At 54.1% G+C, this 15036-nt stretch overlaps 1 protein-coding gene across 4 annotated transcripts in view; it reads right to left on the bottom strand.

Annotated features, from left to right (window-relative positions):
* SIK3 (SIK family kinase 3) overlaps positions 1-15036 on the bottom strand; it is a 69671-nt gene that overhangs the window by 10596 nt on the left and 44039 nt on the right. The window contains exons 5-16 of one of the 4 annotated variants that reach the window (XM_058041318.1): positions 11022-11146; positions 10651-10774; positions 9823-9941; positions 9373-9483; positions 9094-9237; positions 8473-8550; positions 8253-8362; positions 7654-7807; positions 6531-6686; positions 5970-6040; positions 2914-3057; positions 133-283 (exon numbers count right to left, since the gene is read on the bottom strand). In XM_058041318.1, coding sequence (XP_057897301.1) covers positions 133-283; positions 2914-3057; positions 5970-6040; positions 6531-6686; positions 7654-7807; positions 8253-8362; positions 8473-8550; positions 9094-9237; positions 9373-9483; positions 9823-9941; positions 10651-10774; positions 11022-11146 — 1487 coding nt within the window. Of the gene's footprint in view, positions 1-132; positions 284-2913; positions 3058-5969; positions 6041-6530; positions 6687-7653; positions 7808-8252; positions 8363-8472; positions 8554-9093; positions 9238-9372; positions 9484-9822; positions 9942-10650; positions 10775-11021; positions 11147-15036 lie in introns of all 4 variants that reach the window. The other 3 variants (XM_058041317.1, XM_058041319.1, XM_058041316.1) reach the window with 3 other exon arrangements.

Below are 15036 nucleotides of genomic sequence, written 5' to 3'. Positions count from 1 at the left end.
GAGGACACTCAGGGCAGGAACAAACCCTGCAAAGTCCCCAGGGTGTAAAGATTCCTCTTTTGCTTCCTGAAGCAGCAACACAGTAAGAACTGCTTGTGGAGGCAGTTTTGAGGGCGCCCAGCCCCCTCTCACCTGCTGAAGCTGTTTGATGCTGCTGTTGTTGCCCATCTTCTCCAGGTGGGCTTTGAAGGCCTGGATGCTGGCGGCCCCGTCGGAGAAGCGCCGCACCGGGGAGAAGCGCTCGGTGGGGAGGTGCAGAGTGTTGGAGTCCTTGTAAATAGAACTGAACACAGGGGAAGGGGGTTAGAGACGTGTGACCAGCCAGAACACAAACTGCAGCACAGGCTTCCCATTCCCACCAGCCTCCCAGCTGCCTGGGTGCTCCACACTGGGCAATCAGGATGGGCACACCTGAACCGAGCTGTGCCCAAGGCACCTCAAGCACTTCCCCTTCTCAATGAGGTTTCCTTGCCATCAGAGGGAGCCAGACATTTTTCAGGAGCTGTTTTCTGCCGAAGTTGGGGCTCCCCATTATCACTCAGTTCCTGCCCTGCCATTAGGTGCCATCTGTGTTATCAGGAGCAGAGATAACCTGGCAGACACTCAGCACAACGTGCCTCACAATAAACAACCAAACAACCGGGGCTCTGCCTGCCCTCATGGCTTCCAGGCAAGTGCTATCTCTGGCACCTGATTTCTGTGCAAATCACAGAAACACAGAATGCTCTGGGCTGGTAGGGACACCTTCCACTGTCCCAGGTTGCTCCAAGTCCTGTCCAACCTGGCTTTGGACACCTCCAGGGATGGGGCAGCCACAGCTTCTCTGGGCACCTGTGCCAGGGCCTCCCCACCTCACAGGGAGGATTTTCTCCCATCACTAAAGGATTTCTTTTGTAAAGATTCTGCAGATGCCACCTCCAGAACCCAGCAAGCAGCATTTAAAGCACAGGCTCCAGTAGCAGCCTTTGTGTGTGAGAAGGTCATGGAGACGTGGTCCTTACAGCACCTCTGACACCAAACCCAGCTCAGGAGCCAGCTCCTGAGCTCCAGAGGTCACTCTGAGGGCTGCTCCAGCTCCCCTTGTCACAAAGTGACTGATGCTGCACCACTTCCAGCAGGCTGGGTTCTGTTCTGCCCCTGTCTCTGCCTTGGGAGGACACAGTTCAGCTTCCTTCCAAGGGAAGAGCTGTGCTCCTGCCTTTTGAAGCCATCCCATCCATTATCCTGATCCACTTGTTCTCCTGTTGCATTGATGGAAAGCAGAAGCAACAGATAAAATCATGCTGAGTTTTTTGAAACCCGTGTGGGCAAGGCAGAACAGCTGCACTTCCCTGTACAGCTGGACTTCAATTCTGCTTTCAGACACTGAATGTGACAAATAAGAACACACATAAGATGGCTTAAAATAGGTTAAGGGCTAAAATAAAACCCACCTGCCGTTCAATAATTGGTTTATTTACACAATGACTGCTAATTTCTGTGCCAGGTATGTAATGAACTCACTGTGGAACACTGTGTTTAGACCATGGTCAGATGAAATTTCCGTGATTTCACAGGAAAAACACAGAACGGGCTCACAGCACGTTACAACACCAAGAGTGCAACGAGCAGATACCACCCTGCTCATGATGCAACAGCTTCAGGACTCCAGAGCCAAGAGCCAGAGGTGACACCAACGTTGTTTACAGGGTAAGTGTGTTTAAAGTCTTGTAAAAATTCCGTTCCTGCTGTGCGTGAGGGACTTGGCTTACCTGTAGGATTTGCAGCAATCCTGAAAGCAGGACACAGCACATTCTGCCTGTTTTGCAAGCTGCACTCCTCTTCCTATCAAGCTGTGGCCCTAGAAATGTTTCCCCTCTGCTCTTCCCATCCCCCGGGCACCTCTGAAGAGTAACTTGAGGGCAGAGAGGTGCTTATCTTGGTTTTGCAGCTCCAGCGTGGCACTAGCAGTGTCTCAGTCTGCTCAGAGTTCACCTGTCCCTGCTGATTACATCAGTGCTCAGCTCAGCAGGTCTCTGGCTCCAATAAAAAGGGCTTTGTCAAGCTGCCACTGTGAGCTGCCCGAGGGGCTGAACAGCAGCACCAGCCTGGCCTGGCAGCCACTGCTTTCCCAAGAGGCAGCAAACCCCAGTGTGCAGCTGGTTTGCTCCTAGCACTGAGGTGTCAGAGCATTTTCAAGCATTTTTAGGAGTTGTTTTTTTTTGTTAAGAGGAATTTAAGCTCCCTCTGTGGCATTAGCATCTCCAGCTGGCCGCTGTGACAAGGGCTCTGTCACATTAATGCCTCATCAGGACTGTCCCTCCCACACATCCTGAGTGTATTTAGATCTAATTCAAAAGTTCCCTCTTTCCCAAACACTGTGATTGGTTTCTTTTCCTTCCCCAGCGGGATTCCTTTTTTCACATCATTCCCATCAAGGGCTCAGGTGAGAAATGAACTTACTCTCGAGGAGCTTTGCACAGAGACTTTGCAGTCAGAACACACAACTCTGGTGCAGAACAGTGAGGGTTTTAAGCTCTGCTGTGGATGACTCTTGGTGCAATCTTTTGCCTGCATCTGCCTCCAGAAACGTTCTGTACCAAATCTGCTACCTGGACGCCTACCATTACACAGGGAAAAGCTTTCCTCTAAAAAAAAAATTGCTTATTCCCAATATTTCTGTGATGGCAGCCATTCCAGCAATCACGTCCAGCCACAAAAGCGGGACCGGAGGGAAGAGCCAGCTGGTTCCTGCTGGTCCCTGCAGGCAGGGGGTCACACACCCTCTGCTCTGTGGGTCTGCTCTTTGTCCCTGCTCCTCCTCCTCCTCCTCGTCACCCCTCCCTGCCAGCGGGATGTCCTCAGTGCTCCGTTCCAGGGCCACCTGGGCAGGGTCCTGAGCGAGCTGCCCGGCCGGCCGGTGCCGTTACTCACCGGTGCTGGTCGGGTCCCAGGTGTGGAGCCCAAGCCCGGGGTCGGAAGGACTGCTGTCCTAGCTGCCTCTGCAAGTCTGGAGGGATTTCAGCTGTAGGGTTGGTCATGGCCAGAGTGTGCCTTTTTGACCTATTTGCCAAGTATCTGCAACAAGCAGGAGCACATTTTATAAGAGACTGATGGGAGTACTCCGAAAACAGGGAGTGTTAGATAACCCAGAGAACACGGGAAGGAAGAAGCTTGTGCAGTGCTCAGAACACGGCACGGACACGCTGCCCGTGCCCGTCACAGCACCGGCTCCCCTGCGCTTTGGGGACAAGAGCAGCTGCAGCTGCTGCTGCTCCACTGCCAGCCCTGGAAGGAAAGAGGAGCCGTTTGCTCTTCCCAGCAGGAAAGCCACGTTTCACCTCAGGGGAATGCTGGTATGTCCCTTTGGGAATACCCCCTGCCCGCAGCGGGCATTCAGCGCACCAGAGCAGGTGTGTCCGTGTGCCCCAGGCGGGCAGCCAGGGCAGAGATAACCCAGCGGGAGCTGCTGCTCTGCCCCGGAGCCTCCTCAGAGCCACCCTGGGCCACCCGGCTCCGGCCATCAGCACTGGGCACCGCGTCCCAGCAGGGGAAGGTGCCCGAGGAGCACGAGAAGGGCTGGGCTGAGGCAGGGCTGTGCCAGCCCGGTCCGAGGGCGCCATCTAGTCCCTGCTCAAAGCCGGGAGCGGCCCGGGATGCGCAGGGAACGGGAACCGAGCAGCAAGAGGGTTCCTCCCTCCGGAGCCACCAGCACCAGGGCTGGGCTGGCCTCACACCGGAGCTGGGAGGCGACAGCTCGGACAAAAACCCGCTGTGCACTGGAGAAGAGCTGCAGCTCTCCTGCAAAGCCCCCAAAGAGCAGGGAGGAGGAACTCGGAGCCTCTGCTCCGTAAGGATGCGAGAAGGGCCAGGCAGTGCTGAGAGCTGCTCCTGGCACAGTGAGCTGGCAGAGAGGGGCCGGAGCCCCCGCCCAGGGCTGGCACCGCACCAGGCTGTGCCCGCTCAAGGCCGCTGGGATGAGCTGAGCCCTTTGTGCCCTGTGAACACAAATAGCAGCCAGGCAGCTCCGGTAACCAGGCCAGGCACCGCTCGGGCACTGACACCTGCACACCCTCACCTCTGCTCCTTTGCCCAGCTACTGCCCCGGGAAGCAGAAAGAGCAGCAAGCAGCACAGACTTGCCCAGACCCAGCCTCTGCTTGCTGCTGAAGCCACTTATGCAGAAGCAGCAGGTTAACAGTGCCGTGGTGCCCCGCCAAAGCCCGTGCCATTAGCTGTTTAAGAATCATTTGATGTAGACAGGGAAAGGTTCCCAAAGAGCTTTACTGTTGTGGTTTGCTAAGATCATTTTATTTCAGCCCTCCAGGGAACAATCCAATCACGAGCTCTAAGAGCGTTTCGGGTGGAAGAAAGTTTCCCAAAGCTCAAAGGAGATGTGACTGCTCCCTGGAACAGAGAGAAGACTGTGCTCTGCTTTCAAGGTCAGATTAAGGAGGGCAAAAGCTGCTCACTGGTGGCTGCAAACAGAGTATCTGGGGCAGTGTCCTGAGAAGCTAAATATTTGCATCTGTCCCTGATGTTAATGCTATTTACCCTTCTCCTCTGATGACTACTGACATGTTGCAACACAAGGGGGTGGAGAACAAGTTAACACACAACCTGGATGGTGCTTTTTCGAGGCCATCTGCTGGAAGAAGAACATGTGCTGTGAAAGAACTAAGGGCAGCACTGTCGAGAACAGTGAAGTGACCTCTGAGTCCAAGGGGACTTGGTTCCCAGTGGGATCTGAACATTTCAGTGCCTTGCAAAACACTGCACAGGGGTTTCAAAATGTTTCCAGCTAAGCTAATGCTTTAAAGGCTCAGCTGAAACCTTCAGGTTTAGAATAGCGAAAATCTGCCCAGGTAAGATGTCCAGGCATGCCCTTGCCAAGAATGAGATTTATGTTTGCACAGCCAAGAAGACCACCAGCTGTTTGAGGTGCTGTCAGAGGACATTACTGCCCCTATATTAAACTGTTAATGGTTGTTTGAGCTATTATTGAGGCTACAAGCTGACTTCCCAGGCTGAGGTATGCAAAGGCAGCCCCAGTGCACAGCCTGTCATTGCTCACACCCACTGTTCCCTGGGAGCACTGAGAGGAGCACAGCTGGCCAAGGCTCTGGAGCACGATCTGAACCCACCCCAGTGTCTCCCTGCCTGAACAACCCCCAGCCTGAACCCTCGTGAGCCCTGAGGAGGCACTCCCTTACCCCGGTGATGACCTGTACAAAGGGGGATCCACAAAGCTCTTCCAGTTTGAGGTAAGAAGCAGGAGCACCCACCACACGTAGTGCCCAGCTGGTTAGCAGAGAGGAAACTATGCAAAAGCTCCTAAGAAAATGTTAGCAAGGCCATGGTTAGTGTGTTCATGGACTGAGAAAGTACAAGCACATTCTACCCACTTCCTACAGTGTGTTTAGAGCAGACACAGAGAACAGAAGTTCCCAGCCTGAGAGCTAATAATGCTTCCCTTGTTGGAGCAGACTATTTTAAGGCCTGATGCTAAAATTAGCAGCTAGAGGTACCCGTAATTCCAGCAAGCTCACTTTGTTTGAGGCATCAGAGTTGGATGTTTACTGCATGTCTTGATACAAAAGCTGCTGCACTGGCACCCAAGGCCACAGAGGAGATTCTCCCACCTCCAGCACCCAGCAGGGAGGGGAATCCCTCGGCACTCACTTGGCAGGTTAGTGTGGATTGCATGCTGGTGCACACTAAGCAAAGGAATTCAGCAGTTCCAAGAGTTTCTGGAGAACCTACTGCTCAATCAGCTACCCACTCCAGGGGAATCCAGCTTTGCAAGCACCCAGAAGTGCCAGAGGAGCAATTGCCCACAGTAATCAATGCCCACAGGAACAGGAGAGGTGCTGAGCCTTCGCTGTAAAATCACCAGTGGTGCCCTGAAGAGGTGGCTGTGTTTGAATCAGCTCTGGAACAGCAAGGTGAGCCTTGTGGAGGTAGGAAGGGCAAATGTTAACTGGGAGTTACCTCTGCACAGCTTCCTGGTCCGGCTCCCCATCGGAGCTCTCCTCGTCCACAGGGGTGACAGCTGGCACAGCCTGTGGAGAGACAGCCACGGCTCAGGAGGGCACCAGCACAGCCCCCTCCATGCAGGGGACACCTGATCTTCCCAAACAAGCTGCCACAGGGGTGTGTGCTGGCTCCTCTGCAGCGGCAAGGAAACCTGGCCAAGAACCCCTTCCAACATTCCTTCCCCAGTCCGAGTGCCTGGGCAGGGCTGCTGCTTGGGGAATTCATTGATACAGACGCAGCCAGGGAGTGAGAACGGCTGACATGGACACTTGGGTTTTCTCCATGGGACCAGCAAAGGACAAAAGCCACCATTAAAAAGTGCACAAACACCTTCAGCTCCAGAGAGGAGCACGCAGCCCCACGTGGCTCCTCCAGGAGAGCACGGCAGTGCTGCAAGGGGAGCGGGAGCACCTTGGGCAGCGAGCAGGCACATCCCTGCAGTGTCAGGCCTGCTGTGAGCTGGCCACAGCCACCTCTGCCTGCAGGAGGGGACATTCTGAGCTCTGTGCTACTCACTGGCGTCATGGTGACGAGCGGTGAGGGGCCCCGGGGCCGCTTGAGCAGCTGCTGTGCGTGCAGCTGGATGTTGGCCCCGCCGTCGGACGCGCGCCGGCCCAGCGGGCCCATCCCGTTCAGCAGCTGCAGCGTGGGGGGCTGCAGCAGGGACTGCTCCTGCAACACACACACGGCATGGTCAGGCACCCAGCACAGCCCCAGGGTGCTCAGCTGGAGCATAAAACAAACTGCAGGGTAGGGGCTGCAGCAGGGACTGCTCCTGCAACACACACACGGCATGGTGAGGCACCCAGCACAGCCCCAGGGTGCTCAGCAGGAGGATAAAAGGAACTGCAGCATGGGGGGAATGCAGCAGGGACTGCTCCTGCAACACACACACAGCATGGTCAGGCACCCAGCACAGCCCCAGGGTGCTCAGCTGGAGCATAAAACAAACTGCAGGGTAGGGGCTGCAGCAGGGACTGCTCCTGCAACACACACACAGCATGGTCAGGCACCCAGCACAGCCCCAGGGTGCTCAGCAGGACAAGACAAGCCCTCTGGGCTTCAGGGATGTCACCAGCATCTCAAGGGATGTGTGGCAGGGACAGGGGCAGGTGGTGTCAGTGGATGGGCAGGATTTAACTCTGCAGCTCCCTGCACACTGCTTTAGCTGCCAGGCAGGCTGCAGCTCCAAGCCAGGCAGCACAGTCCTGTTTCTCCCTAGCCCATTTATTCATTTCATATTGCACTGCTCTTTCATTCTTTGGCTTTTTCACAGAATCAGAATGGTTTGGGCTGGAAAGGACCTTAAAGATCATCTCATTCCAACCCCCTGACATGGGCAGGGACACCTTCCACTATGCCAGGTAGCTCAAAGCTCCATCCAGCCTGGCCTTGGACACTTCCAGGGATGGGGTATCTGCAGCTTTTCTGGGCAACCTGTTCCAGTGCCTCATCACTCTCATAGTAAAGAGTATTTTCCTAATATTTGATCTAAACCTACTTTAGAGAACCAACTGGAATCATACATAAAGAGAGTCATTCTTGAGGCCTATGCAGTCCAAGGAGTGACAAACAGAGGGAGCACAAACACCCTCCCACCTGGCAGGGCACAGAGCTCAGCAGGGATCATGGGCAGTACCTTGTACTCCAGCTGCCCCGTGGGCTGCAGGTTCTGCCTGGGCAGCACACTGTGCATGAAGTTCACATTCGGGGTCACCTGCAGGAACGGGGCCTGAGGAGTGACACGGGGGAAGCCGGGCAGGAGCTTCTGCAGGTCTTCCATGACTTCCGTCCTGTACAGTCACATTTGGAGAGGGGAATCAGCCATGATGAGAGGAAACCCCTCACAGACCCAGCACACCCAGCTTCCCTTCACAAAAACTTCTTTTATTTCAGGAAAATGATCACATGGAGCAGCCAAGCCACTCTTTGGTTTTATTTGTCCCTTTTTTCCCCTCCATGTTGAGATTTGGCAGAATTAGCCCTTGGGCATTAACCTCAATGGCATTTATCACAAAAACTTCACCTTGGACATGACAGCAGTGCAGCTCAGGTGAGACAGCTGCCTTGACCAAAGCACATCTTACCCAGAACTGATCAGGAAGGGCAGGAAAGTACCTCATCCCCATCTAAAATAGTGACCAAGCTGTGCAGGGGGACTGGCACCTTCAAAGGAGCACCCAGAAGGACCAAAGGCACGCGCTGGGGTGAATGTGCAGGCTGGAGTGCAGTACTCACCGTGGGTCAGCCACTCCCACTGTGTGCCTCCTCATGGAGAGGTAGCGGACCAGAGCCTCGGGGGACGGCTCCTCCCCTTCATCACTGTCCAAGTTCATTGTTCCATCAGTCTGGGCAGGGCAAACATGGCAGATGTTGAAATGCAACATGAGGATCAAAGGAAAGGCTTCGGTGTGAGCCAGAAAAAGAGCTTTGGAGGGCTCATGGGGATGTGCCTCACCTCCACAATTTGGTTCTCAGGGTTGATGAGCTGGACTTGGGGCACGTTGATGTTCATGGTGTTGCCTGTCTGTTCTGTCTGCTGAGTGGAGAGATCAGGGTCAGAAGACAGAAACACAGCACTGTTTTACAAACGCTGCTGGATTAACACCAGCCCTAAGCACCCGGTACAGAGAAGTGACCCTGGAGCCACTGAAGGGCTGCTTACTCTCAAGAGGTTGCCTCGTTTACCCCCCTTCCTTCTGTTCAGGCAGGGTCAGCATCTCTTCTGCTTCCCTTATGGCCTGGCCTCTCCCAGAGCAAGTGCTCATTGCTCCATCAGCAGCACAGGTGGGGAAGAAGCATCACAGCAGCCCTGGGCTGGGAACTCTAGCTCCCAAAAACTCCCTCAGCTCCTTCCCCTCTGTCACTAAGGGAGCAGAGACTGTCTGAAGGATGTTCAGCCAACGCACAAACTGTTCCTAACCTCAGGACTAGGGCACCCTAAGCCCACACCAATTCTCAGACCAGGAACGTTTGACACCCAGCCAGGGCGTGGGCACCCCCGAGCAGGTCTGAGTTTAGCAGGTTCGGGACTGGCTGGCCCTGCAGGGCTGGAGGAACCCCGGCAGAGGGGAGGCACCTGGATGCTGGCCGAGGTGGGGAAGGTGATGGTGCGGGGGATGCTGGGCGAGGGCGCGATGCGCAGGTTCTTGTGCCGCTTGAGGCGGTCGCAGAGCAGGCTGTAGATCGCGCTGTAGTGATCGTACGCGTCGGCTCGCAGCGACTGCAAGGCACAGCGCAGCGGTCAGCCCTCTCGGGCAGGGACAAAGTACATTTCACACTGTGTGGGGCTGCTCAGCTGCCGCCAAACACAGGCACTGCTCAGCAAGAGGAGCAGGCAGGACGCGCCAGGCCTCACCTGCACCGTGCGCTCCTTGTCCAGCCCCATGTCCGCCATGGCCAGCAGCACGTCCTCGTTCAGCGGCTCCAGCTGCCTCTCGGTCTTCAGGTGCTGACACTCTGCTATCAGCTGTGAGGGTACAGGCACACAGTCAGAGCTGACATTCCCAAAGGCACGCTGATGAGTCACAGCGCTCCCAAGAGCCCAAGCACCGGGCTCTGGCTGCAGCTGGCGTGAGGTCTGATGGCAACCGATCCGAAATCCTCTGCCCCAAGCTCCCAGCGCCACGGGGGAAGATAAAAAATGTACATAGATAAGGAGTGATGTGGAAAGCAAGGCCAGGAGACAGAGAAAAGGGAAAGGCCATGCCCGGGAACGAGTGTTCCCAAAGAGCAGAACCAACACTGCAGCACCACGTGCCCAAAGCCCGTTTGAGTCACTGAGCAGACCCTGCTCGCTGCTGCTCACCCTGTCAAACTCTGCATCAGCCTCCCCCAGCTTCATCCACTTGTGTTTGCAGATCTGCTCCATGGAGAGCCTCTTGCTCGGGTCCAGCACCAGCATGTGGCGGATCAGGTGTTCACACTCTGCCAGGGAAGAGAGGCTGGGTCAGTCGTGGGGAGGGACATGGCTGCTGCAGTACTCCCTGTCCATGCTCCCCTCTGGGGAGTCACCTCACAGAAGTACTGCTTCTCCTTGCACTTCACACCTGCTGGTCCCCAGCGTGCCTCACTGCTGCAGACATTGTCTCCCCTGTGCCAGGAAGGAGGGAAGCCACCCTGGCTACACAGAGCCCTGTCACCCTGTCCCCCCCATCCTGATGTGAGTGGCTTTTGGAGGCTGAGAGCAAAGGACCCTTGGAATGTTCTCCACTGCACAGCTGTGCCATCATATTACACCTGTGCTGTCACCAAGAGGGACTGCTGAGGCTCTCCTGTCTAGGCTGGAATTTAAGTTTGCTTTGAAAGCTCCATATTTTAGCAGAATTTTCTGCATGGAGACAACCTCTTCCCCAGATAAGACAGCAAGCAAGGAAGTCTTCAGCTGAGAAACTCCACACAAAATTGTTCCTTAACCTGACAGCAGGCAACCAAGCACCTCCACGTGACTCTTTGTTAAGCTGAATTTAAATGAAAATTAATCGCACTTTTCACACCCCAGATTTATTATCAAAGTGCTTTCGCAGCAGCAGGACACAGACGCCCATCTCTGACGGGGCTGTTGCTGGGATCTCATGCCCCACAACGCAGTAGAAGCTGAAGGTGAGGGAGGTGCAGTGACAAGCCCCTTCCTTACCTGTGGACATGAAGAAGGGGATGCGGAACTTGCCGCTGAGCACCCGCGCGCGCAGGTTCTGCAGCGTGCTCCCGTCGAAGGGCAGCGCCCCGCACACCAGCACGTACAGCACCACGCCGAGGCTCTGCACCAAACAAACCCCGTCAGCAGCGCCAAACCCAACCAGAACCCATCCCTGGGCAAGGCGTGCCTCTGGCACCTCCCCACGGGGAAAATACAGGATGGAGTAGCCAGAACGCAGCTCTGGAAACGTTCCTTTGGAAAACGCTTTTTGCTGTGTCAGGGCTTTTCTCCAAGCGCTCAGGAAGCAAAGCCAAACAAACACAGCAAAAATCAGATCAAAGTCAGAGAGAAAGAGGCTCCTCACATACCCAAATATCAACCTTTGGCCCATCGTACTCTTTGCCTTCAAAGAGCTCTGGAGCAGCATAGGGAGGACTCCCACACCAGGTTTTAAGGAGCTGGCCAGGGGTGAAGATGTTGCTGAACCCAAAATCTGAAAGAACAAAGAGAACCGATGAGAGGAATGTGATTCACTCCAACTGTCCTGAACAAATGGTATTTCAGTGACTTGCTGAGTCTGGTAAGGTCACGTAGCATCCTGTAATGGGTAACTGGTACACAGACACTGGAAATGGAATCACTGAGGTTAGAAAAGCCTCCAGGGTCATTGAGTCCAACCTGTGCCTGATCCCCACCTTGTCACCAGCCCAGAGCACTGAGTACCATGTTCAATCTTTCCCTGGACATCTCCAGGGTGGTGACTCCAAACCTCCCTGGTGACCTGAGCTCTGGGCAGTGCCAGCAAGGACAGAGTGCAAAGGGAAAAAGAATGGGAATTCTGATTTTTCCAGAAAGCACTACAGGGTTATGGTGGGTAGCTCTACCAACAGTCAAATCCTTCTCCAAGAGCAAATAACAAATCCTGAAAGAGAAAGGTCTTCACCTCGCAGGCAGCCAACCATCAGCTTATGTGGGCACTAATGGCATTCTCTGTTAATTAATCTGCGTCCCCCTGGCTCACAGTTGGGACCTGCACTGCAAAGGGCAAGGAAACCAGTCTGGATCCAAGAGAAGGGAGTTGGTTCTTGTTAAAAAAAAGAAGTTTCCTTCCTTTCTTTCTTAATTGAATTGAAGCAGTCACAGTCACAGAGAGGAGTTCTGAGATGTCCACACGTTTTCTCTGACACGTTTAAGATTATCCAATATTACCAGCTAGTTACCAATTAACTACCAGTTCCACACGGAATTCCAAGTGAGGATCAGCAGTGATGCCAACAGCTCTGTGCCAGAGGCAGGCAAATCTCACCAGCACTCCCCAGAACACACTAACTGCTGAGTCTGTGCTCCCTCTTGCTGTTCTCCTTACAGGATTTTCCATGACCTAATTTCAGGTGACTCCTCTCCTTTGTCTGCAGAACCCAGCAGCCCACCTGGCACCGCTCCTGCCAGCTCAGCTCCAGGGGGACACAGCCAAATTCCTTCTCCCTGTCCCTCTGCAGGGAGTAAATTCTCACTGTGGAGATGATTTATGCACGTGGAGAGTACCTAACGCAGCTGCTCCTGTGGAAACACCTGGAGTACACACCAGGCTGCTCCAAGCCCAGCTCCGAACAGGGCAGAGATGGTAAATGTTCTTTAAAGGTGCTGTGGAATCAAAACAAGGCACTTACACACCCGTTGGGTTTTTACTGCTGGCAGTGAAGCCATCTAAAGCTCCAGTCAGCCTTTGGAGGACAATTCCAGGGAAACAGCACACAGCTGCACAATTGTCTTTTCCACCTCTCAAGCCTTTGAGCTGCTGTCTCACGTTCAAGGCAGGATGTGTAACAAGTGCCTGAGTTACGGCCACCGGAGCCAGCAATAAACGCTGCAGCCCTGGATGTATTTCCCAACACACAGCATGTGTATCAGGTTCAGACATAAACTCCTTACGACTGTGGAATTTTGGCACTTCCCATATATTGAGCAAGTTATCCTAGTTTAGTTACTTTTATTTGTCTTTGCAAGCACACCAGCGGGCCTTGGGGAACCACCTGCATTTTCCAAGCAGCGCACAGCCAGGAGCAGCTCCAGCCCCGCTCAGGTGAGAGCCTGAGGTGCTCCCCACTCTGCTGCAGGGGTCACGGCGAGTGCCAGCAGCAGGGGCAGGGCTGTGCCATTCCAGGTCCGTGCCATTCCAGGTCCGTGCCATTCCAGGGCTGCGCCATGCCAGCTGGCAGCACCGCAGCCTCGGAACAGACACGCAACAGCTGCCTCCTGCACCCTCCTCTGCCTCCTGCAGATTGGTCAGCTGGGAAACCTCACCCCTGCCCCGTGGTGCTGAAATCCATGCAGGGATTCACAGCTCTTTGGGACAGGGAGGGGAGCTGGGAGCAGGGGAAATGCAGAGTCTGTCCGTAGGGAATGGGGCCAGCGGGTCTCAGAGCTGCCCTGGCTCAGGGTGAAACCTCTCCCTGGGCAGGGCAGCTGCTGTGCCCAGCCCTCCTGGGCTCAGGGCAGGCAGGCAGGCTGCTGGGCTCTGCAGGGAGCTGGAGCCAGCAGATCCTGCACAGGGACACTGCTGCCAGGCTGGAAACTGCTTCCAGATCCCACCTGCGCTGCGGGACTGGGGTCAAGGCTGGGGAAAACAGCAGGGCTTTAAAAACCCAAAGAAAGTTCACGGGAGGACTTGAAAACTCCGGAGCAACTAAGCACAAAATCTAAACCAAACAAAAACACAAATTACAACCTAAATAAACTTTCTTAAAATCTATGGCCAAGGAGATGCATAAATCCAAATCCTCAGGGAGCAATCAGGTCACATTCCACAAACAGATGCAGAGGGAAAGAGGCATTTTTGAGCAGCAAGGTGAGTCACAATGAGGTGATACAGGGAAAATATTTAAAACAAACATCCCTGCTACAAAACACTGGGTCCAGTCCCTCAAGCTTCCTTAGAGCTGAGCTCAGGGAGTGGCTTCAGTCTCTGCCCAAGAGGGATTTGAGCCTCAGGAGGGGAAGGAGCAGCTGACTCCTGCAGACGAATGCAAAGCGATGCATAGATGAGATTCCTCTCCGAAACCATCCCCGGCAAGGCCGGGCTGTTTAGCAATCATCAACTCCTGGCTGAACTCTCGGGCTGGGAGCACAGGGAGCACAGTGCCAGCAGCTACTGACTCAGCCTCTGAGAAGGTACACTGGAGAAAAAGCATCCATGGGAAAAATGAGAGCGAGGGTCACGGCGTTGGGATCTCGCTGTTTACGGAAAAATAGCGAGGCAGCAATCAATCAGTCAATCAATCAATCAATAAAAACCCAGCCCAAAGAGTGCCCACCCTGGGAGCTGGCCCCTGCCGAATGCCAGGCAAGGGAGGTAAAGCTGCAAATGGATGTCAGGCAGAAAGTGCCAGAAAATCTGCCCTGATCAGAGTCTGAAAGGCTCCAAAGTTTGAGTTAGACACAGTTAATGGGTTTGGCCCAATAAGTGAAGGTTCAGCTGGTTCTCCACCAGTGTAACTGGTGTGTGCATTTCTGTAGCATTTCTCCTGGGAGGTCTGCTGTGAAGCAGATCTCTTGCTATCACTTTATTTTTTTTTCTCTTGAAACAATGGAAGAACTGGTGTCAAATTGTAATTGATGAGTTATAGGGAGAAAACTTAATACTTGGAAAATCCTATACCATAAATCAGCTTTTCCAGGCTACTTTTCAAAGCACTACAGCATCTTCCTGCCAAGGCAAACACTGCCACCACCAGGGTGGGGACTATCTCCTGGAGTCACTCTGGGAGCACAGATTTGGAAGGAAAATAGTTTCCAACTCCCTCAGATAAAAAAAGGTTTCCACAATTTCCAGAGCTTCTCAGCCTGCTCATGTGGACATTTCTCCAGCAAATCCAGCTGAATTCCAGTTTCCACCTGGGTTAGTTTTTAACTTCTCACCGTTTGCCAGGCACCCTCCCCCTGCACACAGAGCGGATTTTCCCCATGAACACAAGATGGCCTCAAACCATTAGTGCAGCCTTTGCACGAACACCAGAAAGTGCTGCTCAGAGACCTCCCCAGCAGCTCTCCCCAGCTCCACAGCCCCGGCACTCCTCCAAGGAGCTGCACTCCTGCTCACCAGCCATGCCTCTGTCACTTATCTGCTGCTCCCAGAACAGCGAGGAGCAGGTTATCGTCCCTGTGCCAAGGAGGACGTGCTTCACACTGTTAAGCACCACGTGGAAGTCCATGATTCCTTCCCCACTCCCTCCCCACAGATGGAGTGTGAGGGAAGCATAAGAAATTGCTGATGATTTTACCACAGACCAAGTGCTGAGCTCTAATCTAACACCTCAGGATGGTACATGGAGAGAACAGCAACAATGAGCTAGACTGTTTCCTTTCTGCAAGATGCTATCTAGA

The sequence above is a fragment of the Melospiza georgiana genome, chromosome 27 (genome assembly GCF_028018845.1).
Source record: "Melospiza georgiana isolate bMelGeo1 chromosome 27, bMelGeo1.pri, whole genome shotgun sequence".
Taxonomy (NCBI): domain Eukaryota; kingdom Metazoa; phylum Chordata; class Aves; order Passeriformes; family Passerellidae; genus Melospiza; species Melospiza georgiana.
Note: the sequence above shows the minus strand (reverse complement) of the source record. Positions and strands in the feature narration are given on the sequence as shown.